The sequence below is a fragment of the Macrosteles quadrilineatus genome, unplaced genomic scaffold (genome assembly GCF_028750875.1).
Source record: "Macrosteles quadrilineatus isolate MER2022 unplaced genomic scaffold, UCM_ALF_1.0 Scaffold_2__2_contigs__length_208266976, whole genome shotgun sequence".
In the NCBI taxonomy this organism is placed as follows: Eukaryota; Metazoa; Arthropoda; class Insecta; order Hemiptera; family Cicadellidae; genus Macrosteles; species Macrosteles quadrilineatus.
The window spans coordinates 77,672,878-77,695,957 of record NW_026542595.1 but is presented as its reverse complement, the minus strand read 5'-3'; the positions used below and the strand labels follow the sequence as shown (position 1 = coordinate 77,695,957).

General features: G+C 35.6%; 1 protein-coding gene across 1 annotated transcript in view; it reads left to right on the top strand.

Annotated features, from left to right (window-relative positions):
- Nucleotides 1–23,080, top strand: part of LOC128985649 (la-related protein 1B) — a 103,775-nt gene that overhangs the window by 57,018 nt on the left and 23,677 nt on the right. The window contains exons 4-9 of the mRNA XM_054405393.1: nucleotides 5,139–5,304; nucleotides 7,127–7,231; nucleotides 7,777–7,982; nucleotides 14,028–14,149; nucleotides 19,158–19,350; nucleotides 19,905–20,352. Coding sequence (XP_054261368.1) covers nucleotides 5,139–5,304; nucleotides 7,127–7,231; nucleotides 7,777–7,982; nucleotides 14,028–14,149; nucleotides 19,158–19,350; nucleotides 19,905–20,352 — 1,240 coding nt within the window. The remainder of the gene's footprint in view (nucleotides 1–5,138; nucleotides 5,305–7,126; nucleotides 7,232–7,776; nucleotides 7,983–14,027; nucleotides 14,150–19,157; nucleotides 19,351–19,904; nucleotides 20,353–23,080) is intronic.

Below are 23,080 nucleotides of genomic sequence, written 5' to 3'. Positions count from 1 at the left end.
ACAACCACTTGGATTATCAACATTACAGGTATTTAAACCACTTTAATTGTATCTTGATAATCCGGAGGCTACCCATTTGAAAAAATGAAATTAAAAAGGTGCATAAAAGAAATAACATTTTAAAAGGGGAAGCATACATCCATACCAAACAGGCTAGGTAGTTCTAATTTTTATGATGAAAAGAAAGTTTGTTTATACAATTGTGAAGTTTGTCTATCCTATATTGAAACATCAGATGTAGTTTAGACTCTTTGTTTAAGAGTTGTTTCATCAGTTGTTTTCATCATGTTTTCACCTCCGCTATCAGAAAGGTTTGCCAAGCAAATTCAGTTTGAATATTAGCTTACAAATTAAAAATTGAACTCATTTTTAACATTTAACTGTCTAAACAGGCGTTTGCCTTCTAATGAGAAGGTCGCCATTTCAGTCCTGAGAAAAGTCACTAGGTTTTTGATGGTTCAAAACCAGACTCAACTGTTTATGGTCATAGATTCTACACAAATTCATCATTCATATTTGTGTTAAATCATACCGAGCTGCGTTTTCAACTCAATCTGTAGGCCCAATAAAAGGTTGTTTTTCTTTTTAAGGAAAACAGTAAATCAGAAATATAAATTACACGTTGGTTGGATTTTGTTTTGACTGCAAAGCAAATGTCAGGCTGTTGTCACAATTATGTGAGGTACGGAGAGGTGGCAGTGGCAGTGATAACGTGTGTGTGTTATCTGAGACTGTGAGTGTAAGAGCAGTCAACCGAAGCCTAGTGACACGTTAACATTGCTACCACAGCCGCTTCACCGTTCACCATCAATGTGTTTACATCATGGTGAGTCCGTTTGTCACATTGTACCTTTGTAAATATCCAGTTTTAGTGTCAGAAAATGTTTGCACAGTGTCGCAATTTGTTTAACATTTTTAACCTATTTTTGTCCCGATCAATTAGGGAAATGCCGTATTGACGAGTTGTAAACAACAGGTACCGACGTGATGTCTTGAATTGCTTACGTCACAAAGACTCTAATGTGACAGGTGCCTAACCACATGGCCACATATGTTGTATGGAGGCCTCACAGTGGGTGGCAAAAGTGAACTGTATCATTACACCTTCCTCTATCGTTATTGTTTACTTGCGATAACTCTTCGACACCACACTCTTCCCCCTTTGTCTTGTAGGAAGTTTACAATCAATATCATTAATGTTTATTTATACAGGTTCTGTAACTTGGCAAGGTTTTCATTTCTCATTCGCTCGCTAGACTCAATAACCTGTTTATGTTTTTGAGTTTCAAAGAATTTGGTTCCAAGTTATTTAATGTTTATTTACGACTTTGTTGAACGTCAACTTAGTTTTACAAGTTAACAACAAATTTGAAATGAACTAAAAAATTTCTTTGATTGAGTTCAATGTTTCCTGAAGAAGGAACCTTGATTTACCCAACAATACAAAAGTATCTCAGATCCTATTACAAAATATATTATTTCAGCTGGCAATGGATATATAAAATACGCACATAGGTGGCATCCCCATATTAAATGGATATGAATATTGGGACCAATGATTAAAAAAATGTAAGTTTCCTAGTCCAGAACAACAATAATTAACAGCATTTTCCCCAGTTATCAAAACCATAGATCTCTATATAATACAAATGTTGTATTATACAGAGATCTATGATCAAAACTCATGTACAATTTGATACTCATAAAATCTCCAGTTCCCGACCTGGATGATGCTTAGTTATTAACTTCCAGTTAGGTACACATTATTGTACTTGCAATAAATTAAATCTGCAATTTAAGTCACAAGATTATTAATACCACTTTGTTTTGGATCTGCTGACAAAACGTGCTCGGAAATGGTTGCAGTATTTGTAAACAACATTTAATGTAAACATATCAGTGACAGCTATAAAAAAGAATCCAGCCAAACAGCTGTCCTTATTTTATAGATGTCATAATCTCTAAACAAATGATTCGTATTTCATAAATGAGGTATGTAGTTATTATTATAGAGAGAAAACTTGGGTTCATTAACTACAAAATTGGGTTTTCGATCTTCCCTTATTTTATTTTCAAATTAGGGAATCCATATTCTAATGGCTAAAGACAGTCTCACCAATCCAGTGAATACGATTTAACTATTACAATCATGATCGATACTCAAGTTTTCTCGGAGTAGGCTGCGTAAATTAGAATTTTCGAATCACAGGCACAATGACAGACAAACATACAAACGGATAGAAATAGTGATATAACTCGTTTCGGCTTTCTTAGGGTATAAAACGTAAAAATAACCAAAAATGTCATGATTCTACGCAATGTACAAACAAAACTGTAATGTTATTTAGATATAGCAGCGAAATCAACTGTTCCGTTAAGGAATACTTTAAAGTGGTATAAGTTACTGCCTACAGTAAACATGTCAATATACTTGTGAATTTATCTATGTGTAGGTAGTCAGTGTTGGTAAACAGTTATGATACAACCTCAGTTTACCTTCAACATAAGTCTAACAAATGTTAGCCGTTTATATTAACCCATTTGATAGATCCAGTAATTCTGTTCCGCTGATTTAAGTATTCCGTCGATGGTTCAGTGATGCCAAATGTGTTCGTTGGATCCAAGCAAACAAATCAGCTGTCACTTCTGACGTTTGTCTCTTTGAGTTAATGTGCAACAGGTCTCTGAACTGTTACTGTATTGGTTGTTGAATGGCTAAACATTTTCTTCTTGTGTTTTTGAGAAAATAAGTTGTATTATTTAATGAAAACATTTGGAAATTCATCTTGACAACGTTTAATTGGTGTAGGTACTATGTTCATTTTTGTCCCGAATGTCTAACATGGTGCTTTTTTGTCTTATAACATTATTGTTTCTTAGGTTTGCCATTCTATTTTTGTATATACAGTAGCTGCTGAGATTTGTTATCATAAACCTTAAAGGTTGGATTGTGCTCTTGTACACAACCTTCCTCTATTTGAAAAAAAATTATAAAACATTCTTTGATGTATTACACTCAGCACGAATACTAGTAGAACAGAAACGGTATGGATCATAAACAAATTATGATACTGGTTCGAAAGTAAACATTATTTAACAGTCTAATTTCATAAGTAATTGGTTGCTCATTGCAGACAACATTTCCCAAAAAACTAGCAAACACATATTTTTTCCGTTTAGTGTAGACAAAGATGATACTGAATTTAAGTCCACATTGAAAAAAATGTAACCTGGATGTAAAATTTAGTCAAATATCATAGCCTAATCTAAAGTAGATTTGCAACAATGATCGAAATGGTACCAAACTTTTGCTACAAATTTAAAAACTTTGTGATGCCTCTTCTTTATTGTTTTGAAAAATAAACTGCAGTATGTAATTTTAAGTCAAAACAAAATATAACCTAGTTTAAAAACAAAGTAATACTTGCAAACTTGCTTGAAAACTATAACCTTTTAACTCTATCTTACCTACTATGTTTAGCATAGGATTGTTTTACAGAACTAAAGAGGTAATGTTTTTTTTTAGTACTCTTGTAATTATTTAATTTTGCAGATATTAACTATCCAATATCCATCTTTTGTTCATATTCATATGCCTTGTTTACATTTTTTTACCACTTCTCAATTACCTAGTCATACCTAGGAAAAATCTCTATAAAGATATTTTAATGTTTTGCAGAAATTAATTTCATTTTTCCTAAACAAACTGTTATACTACATAAAACCAGTAGAACTTAACATTTCATGTTGTCTATTATGAAATGAAGAAGGTGAGTATTGTATATAATGAGAACTCGTTGGTTTGTTTTATCTCACACTGCCATCTCAGTAGTCACACAGAACAGTAAATAAACTATTGCTATCACACATTGACTTGGTAAATATATATGTTTTATCTACCACAAACATTCCCCTTTCCTTATTAAAATTATTCAAGGTTTATTATTTTAATAAAAGTGATGACCTTCACCAATAAAGTCTCATCAATATAGCCTTCTCTTAGTAATATTGTTTAAACATTTTTGAATTATTTTACTCTTCAAGGTGTTAAGTCTCTCTTATACATAAGTTGTCCGTTTTAATAGTTTAACTTGAATGCTGGTTTAACCAAATATAGTTGATTCTGAATCTCGATTTAATTCAAATCTTCTGCCTTGAATCAGTATACTTTATTTAACACAATTCACTAGTAATGAGATCCTTAAGTAAGACTAGAGCCTAGCAATAAAAGATTGATGTTTACATACAGTCAACATAAACCAACAATTAACAACGTTCAACATAAGCCAGGAATATTTTTCTACCCCACTGTATCAGTGCCACCTTAGTAAATAGGTACCCCATAAAACCAATTCTAGTCCTAGAGTTTTTGTCATATCTTAGCTGTGTTCAAAGTACAGTAGAACCCCTCATATCCGGCCACCACGGGACCAAGCCCCTGACCGGATAACGATTTGGCCGGATAAACCAACCTACTATGAAAATGACAATTCATACCTAATAATTAATAGGTAATCAAGATATGCAATCAAAAGTATCATTTAATTCTGTTCTGGGGTCATTTTTAGAAAAATAAACATGTTTGTATAAAGGAAAAAACATATTTGTAGGTTAAAGTCATTATGTAATGAATGTACAAATATTATGATTCCAGGTAACAAAACATATTAAATGAAGGTAACTTAAAAATGACAATAAATTGTACTTAAAGATCATTAAGACTTAAATGGTACTTGCATTTCTACTCAACATTCTTAACCATTTTGTGAAATCCAAAAATTAATGTACTTGTACTGTACTGTACTAAACCCACTTTGGAAATAATCAACCAACTGATCAGAGGTTAGGCCTACTAGCTCAACTGAGTATAGTGACTCAGCAAATAAATGTATAAACAAACAGATAAATAGTGAGAACAATTTATTTTATGACTTGAGCAGTCACAAAGACTAGTGCTTGCATCTAAACGTCTGTAAGCTGTGAGAAAAAATTTTGATATTGGCTTCCTGGAAGGGGCCGGATAAACAGAGGACCGGTTAAACCAAGGCCGGCTATGAGGGGTTCTACTGTATTGCATTCTAATCTACAGCCCAGTGTTCTCCAACTGTTTTCAACAAGAGTTTGTTTTATTGTTGCAGAAGAAGTCAGTCAAGGAGACAGTGACCAGTAACAGCGGCGGAGAAACCCCCGCGATCACCACGGAGCCCCGCCAAGTCACCATCACAATCACGGGGAAACAGAACGGGCACGACGACCCACAACAAACCACCCCCGATAGTCAGGATGCTGACAAGAAGAAAAAGAGTGAGTAACACATTGCTGTATTTCTTATAAGGCATGATTTATTGTGTGGTTCTGAGATCTGAGGGTAAAAAAGCGTACGAATCTCTCTTGTTTTGTCTTGAGTTTAAACAAAGTTAATAATAAATAGCCAATAATTTTCAAATAACTTTTAGAGGAACACCAGGGGAAACAGGTGAAATGATCATAGACAATTAAAATACAGTAGACTCCCTCTATTTCGGTCACCTCAGGACCTGACCACCACCCGGACTAATTATTGGATGGAGGCCTACTATTAATGGCCTGTCAAACCGAATCTAAACTAGGAGTTTACTGTATAACAAGTAAAATAATTTTTAAAATATGCTAAGAAATTATTTAAAGACATAATTTGAAAACCTATCAACTTATAATTGTCAGAACATGCAATATTGACTACCATATGCTTATATTCACTTACCTGTCTGATGACTTCATTCCCAGGTAATCTTTTTGTCATCCATCTTGTTGGCCTGAGGTAATTCATGCTTGGTGCGAATTGGAAAGTTGGTTTTCACATCTTTAAAGGAACCTAAAAAAAAGTAGAATTGTAGCAAAGTATATGTTATCTATCATTGAGGGATTGAGATTTTTTATTTAACTTTTAATTGAATAAGAAATAAGCGATCAGAAAACAAATGTGAGAGTAAAAATATACGAAAGTACCTTTTAAATGAGGTAGTGATTAGGAAGATATGTTAATAGGCTAACAAGTTTTCTTGATAAGGAACTATGAAATAAAAAGTAATTACTCTACTAATCAACTGACTGATGAATCTCTGGACCAGTCTACAATTTGATAGACTAAATATCCTTGACAATGGTTTTTTAATGTTCCCGTACCAATGCTGCTACTGAAACTTATCATATACTGTACTATCACAGCACTCCTTTCTTTTGCTTGGTATGTTGCTTAGGCGGGCAAATGCTCAGTTAAAAGAGGCCAGCATCCTTATTTAGAAAAGAAAGCACAAATAATAATTTGGATAGCTAAAAGAAACTGTTTTGTTGTGGAGTTAATTAGTTTTGAAAATGGATTAGTACTTGTAATAATCAACAGTACTAAATGTTTACTACTGGGAATACAAATAAAAGAAATCTCTTAAAAAACTGAAGCAAAGAAAAATACATTATGTAAAGGAGAAAATCGTTGAGATCTTGGAGACTTTTGAAGAAAATTGTAATAATCAATGAAGGAGTGATTGCAATGTACCAAGTAAAGAGCAAAATTGTAAAATTTTGGTAGCATCATCAGGTTTGTTTATTAATATAAAATTAAATTAGTTCAAACATAGGATAATTAAGAGAAAAACCATGCATGTACCATTTTACAGTAATATCAGTGAGGCCTGTTATAAGTGTTGTAAATATACTATAGTAAAATTAATAATAATGCAATTTTATTGAACATGTTCTTCTTGAGTGTGAATTATCGTTGGAGTATTGGTGTGTAGTGTTGAACATAATTATGCCTTGCCTGAAGCTAACAGAGCAATTGTAAGCCAGCCAATGTCATTGACTCAGGTGCAAGACTTGCTTGTTTGTGCTCATCAATTACATTCGGCATCTGGCTATACTTACTGACCTAAATTTAATCATAGACTCATCAATTACTTGTCTAGGCTTTATTTATTTTTACTAATAACAATTTAATTCACAGCAGTCATTAAAGAAATTTCCGACTTAGCTAAGATTTTAGTTTAGGATCTAAATAACATTAAGTTATTATATTTAAAAGCAATAATCCTCCGATAGTTAAATGTCGTACAATGTGAGATTTTTCAGTGTATATCTCTTGTTTCAGCTGCCAAACCAAAATGGGTGCCTTTAGAAGTAGTGGATCTGTCAAAAGGTAGAAGTAAAAGAGACAGATCTCCTAAACATGCAAGGGAGAAAAATGGAGAACACAGTAAGTAATAGTAAACTAAATAATTATTTTCTAGTCTGTATTGTTTAATGTACACGGTATTTGACTGATTTTGACTCGCTTGAAACAATGCATTACCTCATCACTGTTGACAGACTATGTAAACATTATAATATAAAAATACTAGCTGCTATACCTGTGCTTTACAACAGGAAGAGAACGCAAAACAGAATAATGCAGACATAATTTTAAATCCCTGTTCCTCCAAAGTCAATAGATCCAAATAATCTAACAGCATACCGTAGTGTAGCGATAAAATCAATCACTTAATATTATTGTTTCATTGAATAAAGTAGTTTTAGGCTACTTTAATTTTAAAATTTTTTGTCAAGTCTCTTTTCTTGAGACATAACTGAGTTACTAAATGACTCACTCATGTCAACAATGTAAATAAACACTATCAAAAACATATTTGAACTGCTGGTTTATATTAATTCTAATAGACCAGAACATTATCTTTCATTAGCTCTCTGTACTATGCACTGTGTATTATTGATGAAGCAAGTTATGTAATGTCACTGTTGCAGACGGAGACAACGAGCCAGTAGTGAACGGTAACTACAGGGACTGGAGTGGCCGTGGTCGAGGGGGAGGCGGCCCCAGGCATGGTGGTACCAGAGGTACGCGGGGGGGCAGAACGGGGGCGCGGGGCGTGAGGGCTGCTTACCCCCGTCCCCGACACAACGACTCTGACTACCCAGACTATCCCACAGACTACACTCAGGTACCGGGGGTATGTCTTCAGCTTCTTACTGCATGTGCTTCTCGTTAGAAAAACTACCCTAGGTTCAGTACTAGTGGTCGTCTTACTAAAATTACAGGATGATCTGACAGTACCTTTTATTAGTAAAAACATGATTTAGAGTTAAAACATTTTTAAATTACACAAATTATTAGTTAACAAAAAGTTTTTTTTTACTGAAGTGATAAAACACACTGAGAGCAGCCCTGGTATTAAACATTGATTGTGCCACATTGAAAACAGATGGACGATGAAAATTATTACTGACACCTTGAGGCCTGATGATGGTTCAGAACATCTGAAACTAGTTGCCTAAACAGCAACAAAGGATTACTATATGAAGGTATCGTAAATCATTTTAAGGAAAAGTATTTCCTTTAACTTTATATTTTAAGCTGTAAAAAATTGATTTTTTCCTCATTTCTGGGAAGCTGCCGTAAAATTAGAGGACCAGAAACCAAGGTCAAATAAAGAAGATGTTTTGTATTATTTTGTCACCAGGCTTAATATCTTTGTTAGCCGTAGTTTTATTGTTCGCCTACAAATCTGAAGGTACGATTCCAAACAAGATCAATTTTATGATGGATCCATTTGTCACTGAGCTATCAATTATGTAGGTAGAAGACTAAAAAGCCAATGGTGTGAATACACCTGTAAAACAAAAATAGTACATTATTTTCTCCCCTGTAACCGACTTTCTATTCCTATCATCTTACCAGCCCATAGTGCTTTTGATGCTTTTTGATGGGGAGCCAGCTGGTCTAGTGGTTAGAGCGTGGGACTTCGGTCCCTGAGGTCCTGGGTTCAAATCCCGCCAAATCACCAATGGATCATCTAAGTGATAATGCCGCAACCTAGGTCTAGCCTGAAGTAATGTAAAAACAATCCTGGGCTCTTAGGAAACAAAATAGTACTTTTGATATTGCTCCAAGTACAATGTTAATACTGTTTCTAAAAAAATGTATTGGAAATACCTTCTAAAATACTACAATAGACTTCCTCTTATCCGGACTCCTCGGGACCAAATGCAAATTGACTTACTTAATTCCTGTCGTTCCAATCGGAACATAGGGCGTCCACGAGACATCTCCAGGCCTGTCTTTCTCCCGCCAGTCTTCTGAGCTCCCCCCAGGACTTTCCCTCTGTAGCTGCCTCCTTTTCAACCGTTCTCCTCCAAGTGTTTTTTTTGGCCGACCTCTACGCCTTGCTCCTTGAGGGTTCCATGTTAGGGCCTTCTTCTCTATTGCGCTATCTGGTTTCCTTAAGGTATGCCCAATCCAGTTCTGATTTCTATATGGATTGGCATTTGGCCACTTCATCTCCAAAGGTCTTCGTTTGTTATTCTGTCAGGCCACCATATCTGGTTTATCTTTCTCAAGCATCTATTTATAAAAACTTGCAGTTGGGAGGTAATTTTGTTGTCTACTTTCCATGTTTCACAAGCATAAAGCAGGACCGCTTTAACATTAGTGTTGAATATTCAAATTTTGGTGTGGAGTGAGATGTTTCTACTTTTCCAAACAGGTTTTAGTTGGACAAAAGCTGCGTTTGCTTTCCTTATTCTTAGTTCAACATCATCTCCAGCTCCTCCTCCATCTGCTGCTACAACACTTCCTAAGTAGACAAAAGACTCTACTTGATCTATCCTCGAGCCACCTACCTCCAATTTATCCTCTAATTGGCCATTCACCCTCATCTCTTTAGTTTTACTTGCATTTATTTGTAGACCAGCTCTTTCTGCGGCATCTTTGAGATCTTTCAATTTACTCCTCATGTCATTTAAACAATGAGAGTGCAAACATATGTCGTCTGCAAAATCCAAGTCTTCCAGATGTTCGGCAAGTCCCCACTGAATGCCTCTTCTAGCTGCAGTCACCCTTCTCAGGACACGGTCAAGTACCACCAGAAATAATATTGGCGACAAGATGCATCCCTGTCTTACACCAGAAGTCATCTGAATTGATTCAGAAACTTTCCCACGGTGCAGTACACTACAAGAGTATCCCTGGTACATGCTCTTCATTATATTCACAAGTTTGGGTGGGATTCCAAAGTTGTCAACAACCTGCCACAGGACTCGATGGTTCACGGAGTCAAACGCTTTTTCAAAATCTATGCAAATTACTGTACTTAAAAAACGTTCAAAACATCAAAGTGTCAATCTGCCCTCATTCTCTTATACAGTAAGATTGATATAGGTGGATCTGATAGAAGCCTTCTGAAAACCAACACAAATCTAATTTTGTACTTCCGTTTTTTGCTCTTTCTTGAGGCCTGTTTAATGTTTTGTTATTTCTTTCTTTACATTGAAAATTTCTTTATGTTTAGAAATTGTTTAATAGTATTCGTTTATGTCATATTGTTCTTTGAAATGCTTATTAACAACTGGTTGAAGGTCACACCAAGGCCATACACTATTCATGATAATCATTCTATGTTCTATAGTCACTGTCACTGTAGAGTGTAGAATTGTTATTATTTTTCATTCTGATAGCCCCTGGACTACGAATAATGACTTATATATGCTTACCTCCGTCAGTAGTCCAAAATTGTGTCTTTTTCAACTAATGTTGTTCAAAGCTTACATGTTTCGTTGCACTGCAACAACGTCAGAGCTTTTTGTCAAAAACATAAAATAATTTACACATAGAACAAAACACGGAACACGAAACATTTAAACACGTAATAACACGATAGCGCTATCGACACGGCACGGCAGCGGTTGTAGGTAGACTGGACACGATATAAACAACGATATAAAAAAACGATATAAACAGCGAGTTCTTTCTTTAATGCGTGTTGGACTATCCAACACGCATTAAAGAAAGAACTCGCTAAACAAGGTATTGAACTAGCCTTCAGAACCACCAACCGTACCAGGAACGTGTTGGCAAATAAAGTTGAGATAGGTGACAAAGTAGATAAGACCGGCGTGTATAGGATATCTTGTTCGGATTGTCCTAGCAAATACATAGGGCAAACAGGTCGTGCCTTTCAAACACGATATAAAGAACACCGACCAGATCCTAAACACCATAAACAAAAATCTGCGTTTGCTCAACATCTTGTAGATTGTAATCACTCAATGAGTGATATTAAGAACGGCTTGGAAGTTCTACATTTTTGCGGGAAAGGTAACAAGTTGGACACACTTGAGGAGTATGAGATATATAAAATGAACGTAAACGAAGAACACAAGGAATACATCCTCAATGATAAACTACAATTCAAGTCCCACTCCCTCTTCAACACCGTTATCTCATCTGGAACAGCTGACCACCGAGCTGATAACAGAGAAGGACGGGACGAAGTTACTTAACCCGTGTCCAGTCTACCTACAACCGCTGCCGTGCCGTGTCGATAGCGCTATCGTGTTATTACGTGTTTAAATGTTTCGTGTTCCGTGTTTTGTTCTATGTGTAAATTATTTTATGTTTTTGACAAAAAGCTCTGACGATGTTGCAGTGCAACGAAACATGTAAGCTTTGAACAACATTAGTTGAAAAAAACACAATTTTGGACTACTGACGGAGGTAAGCCTATATAAGTGTAGAATTGTATTAACTTGACGTCCCAACTTTAAACATCAACAGTAAATACAAATAACGCTAGTTACAAACACTTAAAAAATTGTAATGGGCGTTTTTATGGTTTATGGCATTATGGTAACAGTCCAAATCCTGGTCTTTTCACTATCCAACACCGACCTTTTTTTGTTTGATAGCATCATTAATTACCCAATGTCAAATGCTATCTACGTTCAGAATTGACCCTGCTGGTAATCGAACAAAACAGATAGTTTACTACTGTTAAAATGAAATATTCCATTGAAATATTACAGCTGTTATCAGTTATGAAGAAACATGAACATAGTGAATTGAGCCAATCACAAAGTGTGCTGTTGTAAACTACTGATTTCTGTCAAATACAAAAACTTTTTAGCCAAGCCAAACTAAAAGCATAGCTTATTGTAAACTATAGCATCTTAAGTCACACCAACTAACCACAGTATCAGAATAAAAGCTGTGTTTACACAACTAATGTATTTCAAATTACCAGAGGCAGGTAACATTCCTGCCAACTGCCTTCATGTAAACACAGCTAAATGGAGAAAGAGAATTTCGGCAGTTTTTTTAGTTTCTTGCGAGTTGCTCATTCAACTATTTTCTATTTCAATGGAAGATTTGCTACAGCTGGTCTGTAGATGCAATGGCATCTTCAGTAGCTAAAGTCAATGGACAAACTTATAAAATCTTAGTGAATATTAGTTGCCATTAGGACGTTGTTCAGGTTGTTTCTGAATAGTGATGTGTCAAAACCATCAAAACTATGGAAAAGTCTCGGTTTCAAGATTCGATCACAGAGTATCGAGATTCAAAAGTTTTTGACAGTTTTATTTTTTAGCTAACATTTTTTTTTTGCGTCATTATTATTGTTTTAACACTGTTTCCACACAAGCTGGTAGCAGTGGAGCAAACAGATAACAATTAACAGTAATGAAACAAGTAAATTGTATTCTGAACTTCAAAAGTTCATCTTAAATACTATAACTGGAACGACATACAATTCAGTTTCATAACGATATTTAGACTACTAAAATACAAAGAAATATTGACCACTAAATGTTTTAATCAATCTAATATTCATCTTTAAGTCAGTGTCTGGAGATCAATTTATTATAATGTTGGCTGTTTATAAAAAACAATGTTGTTTTGGGTTTTAAGTTTATCATTTATCAGTCACGTTTTTATGTTATTATGTCAGGGGCAGGAGTCGATCTCTTTCAGTTTTGATTGCATCTTAACAATTTGATAATAGGTATCTGTATTAATTGTAACCTTGAACTTTGTAACCTAGTAGCTAAGTAAAGAAGTCCCGCGTTTTGGTTTTGAGATTCGGGATTTAATTTTTTAAAGCTTCGGTTTCGAGATAATTTCTGGTTTTGACCATCACTATTTCTGAAAACACAATGGCTTAACAATATAGGTTAGTAGTTAAGGAAAGGCCAATTGGCTGATTAGGATTATTATGTACAAGGATAGGGATCAGCTAGCTTACCTGGTAGATAGAGTCCAGATTAGCCTTGATTACACTTAAAACACATGACACAACACAGAAAAACTTAATATTTCGTCCCAGTTAGGGACTTCATCAGAAGGGAGAAGAAAGCCTTTTTTTTCTTCTCCCTTTTTTCTTCTCCCTTCTGATGAAGTCCCTAACTGGGACGAAATATTAAGTTTTTCTGTGTTGTGTCATGTGTTTTATGTGTAATCAAGGCTAATCTGGACTCTATCTACCAGGTAAGCTAGCTGATCCCTATCCTTGTACATAATAATGGCTTAACAATGTAATTAACGTGGTTTTGCTATCACCACCAGAATACCAAGTCAAGCTATGGTTTCCAAGATCATGCAGGGCGGACAGCATGAGTGGACAAGTGTGATAACGTAATCAAGTTTAAATTGAATCCATGTTTTTATATGGGTGCGGTTTCCAAAAGCAAGCAATCACGCCGGACATGAGTTTTCCCGCCATCTTTCCGGCGTGAGTCCTGAGCGTGGCACGCTGAAAATGACCCCAGTCATTTCTGGCGTGCACGCCGAGCGGACAAGTGTAGGACTCTTGAGGATCCACATTTTGTTTTGAGCTATAACACTGTTTTAAATTAATTGTGCTTTAAAATAATCCATATTAATGAAATAATAATGCTTTTAAATTAACAAATATCTTGATATAAAAATCCTGAAGTAGCCCTCATCTTTCATTTTTTCATACATCGGGTGTGGTTCCATACGAACAAAACCTTCAAATAAGATGGATTCTTCCTCCTCCTCTTAGTTACGTCCAAGTTAGTTAAAACTGATAACTAGCTCATCTCCCCGCGAAGTCCACTTTCTTGCAAACCACGCCGAGCTTGATCCGACATCCGCCGGACAAAAATTAGCGCCAACAGACAGATCACGCTGGCGAGATCTTGTAAACCGTAGCTTCACATATATCCCCAAAATATGTTAGTTCATGATGGTTCTGTTTCAGATCAACAAGTTTGGTAACCCAGACGGCTTCATGATGCCATTCATGGGAACGTTCTACTTCGATAGTTCAAGTTACCGCAACTTAGATGATTCTACACTCATGGAATGTATCCGAAAACAGATGTGAGTGGACTGTTTACTTGATTTAGTTTTACTAATTTATCACAAATTTCTGTCTGTTGTAGTAGAACTTGTTCCTTACGAGTATGACATTTTATGGGCATATACCATGTTGCTAACAACAAATACAAATCATAAAAAAATTACTTTAAAATCACTATGTGAAATGTTAAAAAACAAAGACTTGTTTAACTAAAGGGTTAATGAGAAAAATTTTTGAACTTTAAAAAACTATAATGGGTTAGCCTCTGGATCAAGATAATGCAAAATATAAAAGGTTTAGTCTACCTGTTGCGTCTATTGATCCTTGTGTAATAAATAAAATAACTACAGCTGTTTCGTGCTGCTAAGCGAGCATATCTTCAGGTTGGAAGAACGTTAAAATACAGTTTTCTCATTCGTGAATATGGATCATCATCTACCAGTTACGCACCTCGTGTTCGGACTATTTGGCCAAGTTTTTAATTCTAATTACCTAAATGTAGTTTAGTATTATGTGTTCTAAATGTGCTGACGACCTCATTCTTAGCAGCACGAAGTAGCTGTAGATTTTATTTATAATACAATGATCAATTGACACAACAGGTAAACTAAACATTTATATTTATAAAAAAACTAGATAGATGAGTAATAAAACATTCACTTTATGGTGAAATAAAATAATAAATTGTCTTACTAAATCTAATATGTTTAAGGAACAAACTAGGCAGCCTAAAAATTAGCTACCTCAATTAACCCTCCGAGTGTTATTTGTCAATGCTTCGACACATAACACACTTTGTGTAGTGTTTTGTGTCGATGCATCGACTCACAAACACTGTTTACGGCGAAGGCTCTATGACTGACAAAATCGGATTGAACTGGATCGAGTTAGGTATCGTTTTATTTGGCAGATTCAGAGCTTTCTCCGGAGGTCTGTCTCTAAGCGCTTTTCATTTTAGTTCCGAAAATATTGTAGCAGACAGCTGACGTGCGTATTTGTAAACAGCTTGGTTAACCTCGCACCGATGACTGATGTGTTTTATTACGTTTATAATTGTTTTAGTGTTAAAAATCAAAAGTAGTGATATACGTGGTGCATTATAAGAAGATTTAAGTGATTTTGAAGGGCTGGTTGATGATCCTGAAAAAGTAGGTAGTGATATTGATGTAAATTATCAGCCAGATTCCTAGCTATGGTTAGGCTATGCATTCTTAGCTAAACGCTATGTACTGAATCTGTTTTTTGCCCATAACTTATTTATTTGCAAATCTACTTTCTTATATTATTATACAGGGTGAATTTTAAATGAGTTCCCCCCCTACTTTTTTCTACATTTCTTAAGATATCATCTCCGGACCACGTTAGATCATTGTTGAGTAGTAAGTACTTCATTTTGACTAGGTATACATTTTTGGCCGCCATCTTGGATCCGCCATATTGGATCCGCCATATTGGATACAAAGTTTTTTTTTCAAATGTAAAGGTAGGATTGTGACCCATTATTTCAAACTAGAATTTTACGTTGATTACAATGCCGCAATTAGTTTTTAAAAATCTTGATTCGTTCTAAAGTTATGAGGACTTGTTATAACTTTATTTTTAGCCCATTTTAACGTTGTGTATTAACAAACTAAGACCATAATTTTAAAATAGTGCTAGATAAAGATAAGTATACACCACTATTCATTGTCGACACATTTTCACTTGGTTATGACGGATGTAGTTTTTTCAGCCGCCATCTTGGAGCCGCCATTTTGAAATGTGATCAATTAATTTAAATATGAAGGTGGTGTTGTGACCCATCATTTTGAACTACTTTTTTATACTGGACTCAATGCTGCAATCCGTTTTTGGTTATCAAGCTTTCTTGATGAAATATTAAAATACTCTTATTTAAAATTTCAATATTTCAAAATCCAAAGATGCAAATGAAAAACGGATTGCGGCATTGAGTTCAGCATAAAAAAGTAACTCAAAATGATGGGTCACAACACCACCTTCATATTTAAATTAATTGATCACATTTCAAAATGGCGGATCCAAGATGGCGGCTGAAAAAACTACATCCATCATAACCAAGTGAAAATATGTCGACAATGAATGGTGGTGTATACTTATCTTTATCTAGCACTATTTTGAAATTATGGTCTTAGTTTGTAAATGCACAATGTTAAAATGCGCTAAAAATAAAGTTATAAAAAGTCCTCATAACTTTAGAACGAATCAAGACTTTTAAAAACCAATTGCGGCATTGTAATCAGCGTAAAATTCTAGTTTGAAATAATGGGTCACAACCCTACCTTAACATTTGAAAAAAAAACTTTGCATCCAATATGGCGGATCCAAGATGGCGGCCAAAAATGTATACCTAGTCAAAATGAAGTACTTTCTACTAAACAATGATCTAACGTAGTCCGGAGATGATATCTTAAGAAATGTAGAAAAAAGTAGGGGGGAACTCATTTAAAATTCACCCTGTATATTTGTAATCCTCATAAAATTTAGAACAAAGTGGCTATTATCAAATATTTATAGGCCTATAATTTATACAATTTCATTGAGCGCAAACTTATTTTTTTTTTTAAATTTTCCAAAATATTTTTTTTACCTAACAATTTTTTTTTTAACAAATGTTCCTTATGTTTTATGTATAATATTGAAGCCCATGATTTTCCAAACAAAATGGTATATAGAACAGTATAATTAACATTGTTTTCAAGCTTCTCAGATCCGTTTTAATAAAACCTTGCAAATGAGCAAAAAATAGGCAGACATTAAGGCCAAAACGAGGGACACTCGGAGGGTTAAGATTTTGTTTTCATTTTACCAAAGAGTAACTATTCATTTATTTCAAAAAAATGGGAGCTTCTACTGTATTTACATTTGAAATTTGTTGTTGATTACAAATCCAAGCTGAGCATTTTAATTGTAGTTAACAATAGTCAAATTGTTGAAATCTTTGGCTAGTATAAACTTTTGATGACAAGCATATGTGTTGAGCAAACAGTGACTCAGTTTGTCAATAATCACTTCAACAGACTGATTGACAGCTGAACACCGTCTTATAACTCATTGGATAACCAGTTACGGCTTTTCTATCAAGTATTCTAAAGTACGTTGTATTCTAAAGTAATAGACACATCGTTGTCCATTAACACCTTTTCTTTAATTTATCCTCCCACTAAATCTTGTAGGGTGTTTTTAAAATTGCAGTCACTTGTTTACTGTTTAAATAAACAATTAAAACCAACTGAAGCTCAAGCTAAATAAAGTCTATTGGTTTTCAAAGCTAGCTATAAAAGTCACAAAAGAGTCCAAAATTCGATTACACAGCCATTGATACAATGTTTAAATTGCCTTTAAGTATTATTAATGTAAATTAAGTCAATGTTAAAAAATTTTGATTATTTGAAAACTTAAAAACAGGTCAAAGTAATAAATAAAAGAAAATGATTGAAAAAGCTAGCAAACTATAAATTATGTATAATTGTAATATCTTAAGATCTACTACGTCAATGTTAATAAGTTTTATTTATAATAATAATTGTAGCCAGATTAAATTGTGTTGACAAATTCGCATAGTAGTCACTCCAAAGTCAGGGATATCGTTAGACATCACTTGCACACGGCTAAATGATGTTTAGCCCTATATTAGTAGTAGAGTATATTGTATTACAAAGAGTACTACTTCAGCAAGGAGAACCTGATGAAGGATCTGTTCCTGAGACGCAAGATGGATGCTAATGGCTACTTACCTGTCACACTCATCGCCTCCTTCCATCGGGTCCGAGGCTTGACATTATATTAAACACTGTCTTGTATATTACAGAGAGTACTACTTCAGCAAGGAAAACCTGATGAAGGATCTGTTCCTGAGACGCAAGATGGATGCTAATGGCTACTTACCTGTCACACTCATCGCCTCCTTCCATCAGGTCCAAGGCTTGACATTATATCAAACACTGTCTTGTATATTACAGAGAGTACTACTTCAGCAAGGAAAACCTGATGAAGGATCTGTTCCTGAGACGCAAGATGGATGCTAATGGCTACTTACCTGTCACACTCATCGCCTCCTTCCATCGGGTCCAAGGCTTGACATATTCAACACTGTCTTGTATATTACAGAGAGTACTACTTCAGCAAGGAAAACCTGATGAAGGATCTGTTCCTGAGACGCAAGATGGATGCTAATGGCTACTTACCTGTCACACTCATCGCCTCCTTCCATCGGGTCCAAGGCTTGACATTATATTAAACACTGTCTTGTATATTACAGAGAGTACTACTTCAGCAAGGAGAACCTGATGAAGGATCTGTTCCTGAGACGCAAGATGGATGCTAATGGCTACTTACCTGTCACACTCATCGCCTCCTTCCATCGGGTCCAAGGCTTGACATTATATTAAACACTGTCTTGTATATTACAGAGAGTACTACTTCAGCAAGGAAAACCTGATGAAAGATCTGTTCCTGAGACGCAAGATGGATGCTAATGGCTACTTACCTGTCACACTCATCGCCTCCTTCCATCGGGTCCAAGGCTTGACATTATATTTAACACTGTCTTGTATATTACAGAGAGTACTACTTCAGCAAGGAAAACCTGATGAAGGATCTGTTCCTGAGACGCAAGATGGATGCTAATGGCTACTTACCTGTCACACTCATCGCCTCCTTCCATCGGGTCCAAGGCTTGACATATTCAACACTGTCTTGTATATTACAGAGAGTACTACTTCAGCAAGGAAAACCTGATGAAGGATCTGTTCCTGAGACGCAAGATGGATGCTGATGGCTACTTACCTGTCACACTCATCGCCTCCTTCCATCGGGTCCAAGGCTTGACATTATATTTAACACTGTCTTGTATATTACAGAGAGTACTACTTCAGCAAGGAAAACCTGATGAAGGATCTGTTCCTGAGACGCAAGATGGATGCTAATGGCTACTTACCTGTCACACTCATAGCCTCCTTCCATCGGGTCCAAGGCTTGACATATTCAACACTGTCTTGTATATTACAGAGAGTACTACTTCAGCAAGGAAAACCTGATGAAGGATCTGTTCCTGAGACGCAAGATGGATGCTGATGGCTACTTACCTGTCACACTCATCGCCTCCTTCCATCGGGTCCGAGCCCTGACACTGGACATCAACAAGGTCCTGCAGGCCATCAAACAGAGCAAGGAGCTTGAACTGACCTCTGATGCTTTCAAGGTACATCACACTGCTCTTTTTGATACTTTTTTTTTTCCTTAAAACAAATTTTGAGTATGTTGATATTTTCTTAATGTTAAACTCAATAGACTCAACTGAATCCTAATTAATATTTTGCAAAATTAAAATTATTGATATTTGAGAGCGAACGTTGTAGAAGAAGGCAAACAAACAGACAGACAAGTTCCTACAAGCAGTGGTGTACCCAGTCTTAAATTTTCCTGTGAAGGAATGCTCACCATCATCTAAAAAAGATCACCTATTAATATATAGGATTTTTGGAAAGCACAGCACTGCCTACAGGTAGTTTGCTTCCATTATTCCCCAGTGCTATTTATAAAAACAAAGCAACAAGTCATTACTATCCTTTTTGCCCTATGCTTTTCTGATCTGTCCATTCAGTTCATTCTCCGGAAATTTGACCAAAGGAAATACAGTTTATTATTTGGTTTGTTATTCTCTGATGGTAAAATTTGTAGTATAAAAATCTGTATATTATCTTAAATCCTGAACTATATCTGAATGTTATGTATTAAACAACCTGTATCTTGCAGGTCAGGACAATACACGACCCCACCAAGTGGCCTATCCCGGACACTGTTGGCAATCCTCTCATCATCTCCCCCCAACATCCGCTGTCTATGCACCCTCTAGGTCCACCCTTGATGGCAGTGCCGCCACTCACCCCTCTGCCACCACCCATGCACAGAGCCCCGGTGTTCCCTATGCCAGTGGTGCCACCACCTCCCCTCCCCTACACGGCTGGTCCTACGGATAATCTCAACCCCAACGTACCCGAGTTTGTGCCTGTGGTGCAGCCAGTAGTCAACGGAACGTCGGACCCTGTGGACGAGTGCTCAGAGGCCTTGGAAGACACTGCCATCAGTGAGTCAGACCACAGAACTACAGAGGACAGGGATGTTGTCAGTGAGACCAAGGACAAGCCTGAACGTACAAATACCTCGGATGTCGCTGAGAGTAAAGTCGACAAGAAAGAAAAAGGTAAGTTATATATATTCGCCGTTGTGCCACTAAAAAAAAAAAATAATACATCGTTGAGAAATGTACCATTTTGTACAAGCGGAAATGATTTAGTTCTAGAAATTACTATGGTTGTGTATCCTAACAGCCATTTAACACCTTTTGAAACATTTTAGCCTAGAATCCACACCTAAAAAATAGTTTTAAACAACTTTGGGGGACTTTTCAGGAAAGTGGAGATAGCAAGTGTGTGTGTTTTTTAATAATACATTTGCTTATTTATGAAGATTAACTCCAACTATTCGAATCGCCGACCATCCAAATCGCTTGCAGAAAGAATTTACCTCAGTCATAAGAATCGTTATAAAAGGAGGCAAAAGCCATGATCGGGGAAAGATCCTAAACCTCTTACGGTTTTAGCGGATGTGACACCTTGTTGTCTACCGCGGGCACAGAACCATTGTCTTCGTTTTTGGCAAAATCTTGCACATCTTCTTGGGTCTTGTAGTCATCATTATTCATTATTGTCTTCAGTAGTCATGGAAACATGATGGTCATATAGTCTTCTGTGATCACGGCAAAATTTTAAATATATGACATGATCGTGTAGACATCATCATTGTCTTCCACGGTTACGGAAACATTGTCATTTCATTATTTTCCATAATCGCGGCCAAATCTTGAGTATCTCCCGCGGTTGTATGGACATGATTATCATCTCTCGCGGCCATGAAAACTCGTCATCATTTTCTGCGATTGCGGCAATATCTTCAACATCTTTCTTGGTCTTGTTTAGTCTTCATCATGGTTTCCCGCGGTCACAGAAACAATGTCAACTATTTCCACCATTGTGGCAAAAAGTTGAATGTCTTCCTTGGTCCTTGACCGTGGATCATATTTGTCTGTTACAAAAACCACCATTCAAATGTGTGAGCTTAATATTTCTGCAACCTAAGGCAAATTTTATTTTATAATGTATGTGCTGTAATCATGTATCTTATATTATGTTTACGCCAGTTTTTTTATGTTTTTACTGAAGGTATGGTTAAAAGTGTTATCAATGTTTTATAATTTCATTTTTTGTTTCAACTCTTAACCCTTCCTGAGGTGGTGAGTAGCCTGTTTTCATTGACTTGAACATTTTATAATGAAACATCAAATAATAAATATTGACCTGTTGTAAGGAATCATTTTAAAAACATTTATTGTAAACTTTTTGGAACAAGGCTGTTGGCTAAAAAGCTGGGCACTTTCAAAGTGGGGACAAAAGTATATCTTTTGAGATTGGAGTGACAATAAGATTCAATAAGATTCAATAAGATTCAATAAGATTTATTGCAGCCATTAAACATAACATTTTGTAATAGGCATTGTTACAATAGTACTTAAAAATAGATCATACATCAATTATAAATTTCAATACATACAATATCCTATTTAGAATCTAAACATGATATGTCACTATTTAAAAATTCTTCCTGCGTGTAGAATGATTTTGATTTTAAAAACTCAGTAATTTTTCTTTTAAATTGGTTTAGAGGTAGTTCACGAAAACAAGTGGGTAGCTTGTTGAAGAAAATATGTTGGATGTAAAAATGGCTATTTAAAGTTTTTGAAAGTCTGATTTGAGGTGTGACTAGGTTGTTTTTGTGTCTCGTGTTGTATGGATGAGAATAGCTTGAAAATTTTAAGGGGTTGTTTTTTATATGAATTAAATTACAAAGAATGTACATAGATGGCAGTGTAAGCAAATTTAAATTGGAAAAGTGATCCCTACAGGATTCATGATCTTGCAATCCTAGCATGGCTCTAAGAGCTTTCTTTTGCCAAACAAATGCTTTCTGAGCTAAGTGTGAACCACCCCAGAGACGCAAACCATAAAGCAGCTGTGAGTGAAACAAACCGTAGTAAGTCATTTTTAGAGTGTTAAAACTCACACATGATCTAAGTTTTCTCAAGAGACAGGTTATTCTAGCCAATCTTTTACAAAGTTGTGTAATGTGGGTATCCCAGCTTAGTCTGTTGTCAAGATGGATGCCTAAGAGTTTGACTGTTTTATAAGCATCAGTGGGTTGATCTTTTTTTAGTGAAAAGTAGATGTGTTCTGTTTTTTCCTCATTGATAGCCAAATTATTGATTTTATACCAGAATTTAGCACAGTTTAGGGCATGATTAAGATCGTACTCAACTGTTAAAACATTATCATCTTTACAGAACAGGGTAGTATCATCAGCATAAAGTATAGATTGAGTAGGGATATTAAAACTAAAGTCGTTAATAAAAATCAAAAACAAAAATCAAAATCAAAAACAGGAAAGGTCCTAAAATGGACCCCTGCGGAACACCAGCATTCAATTCCAAAATATCAGAATAATCATCTCCTATCACGACCTGCTGTTTACGGTTTTCCAGGTAGGATTGAATGATGTTGAGTTCACGGTTCCTAACGCCATAGTAATATAGTTTATCAAGAAGAATGGGATGGGAGATTGTGTCGAAGGCCTTGGTCAAATCAATAAGGCATGTACCTGTCACCAACTTGTCCTCAAACCCTTGCAAAACTTGGTTAATTAATTCTTCTACAGCCATTGTGGTTGAACAGTTGGCTCTAAAGCCGTATTGACCTTTATATAAAAGGTTATTAACAGTAAAAAAGTGTTGAAGCTGCTCAAGCATACATGATTCAATTATTTTTCCTAAAATTGGAACCAAAGCTATTGGACGATAGTTTGATGGGACATTCTTGTCG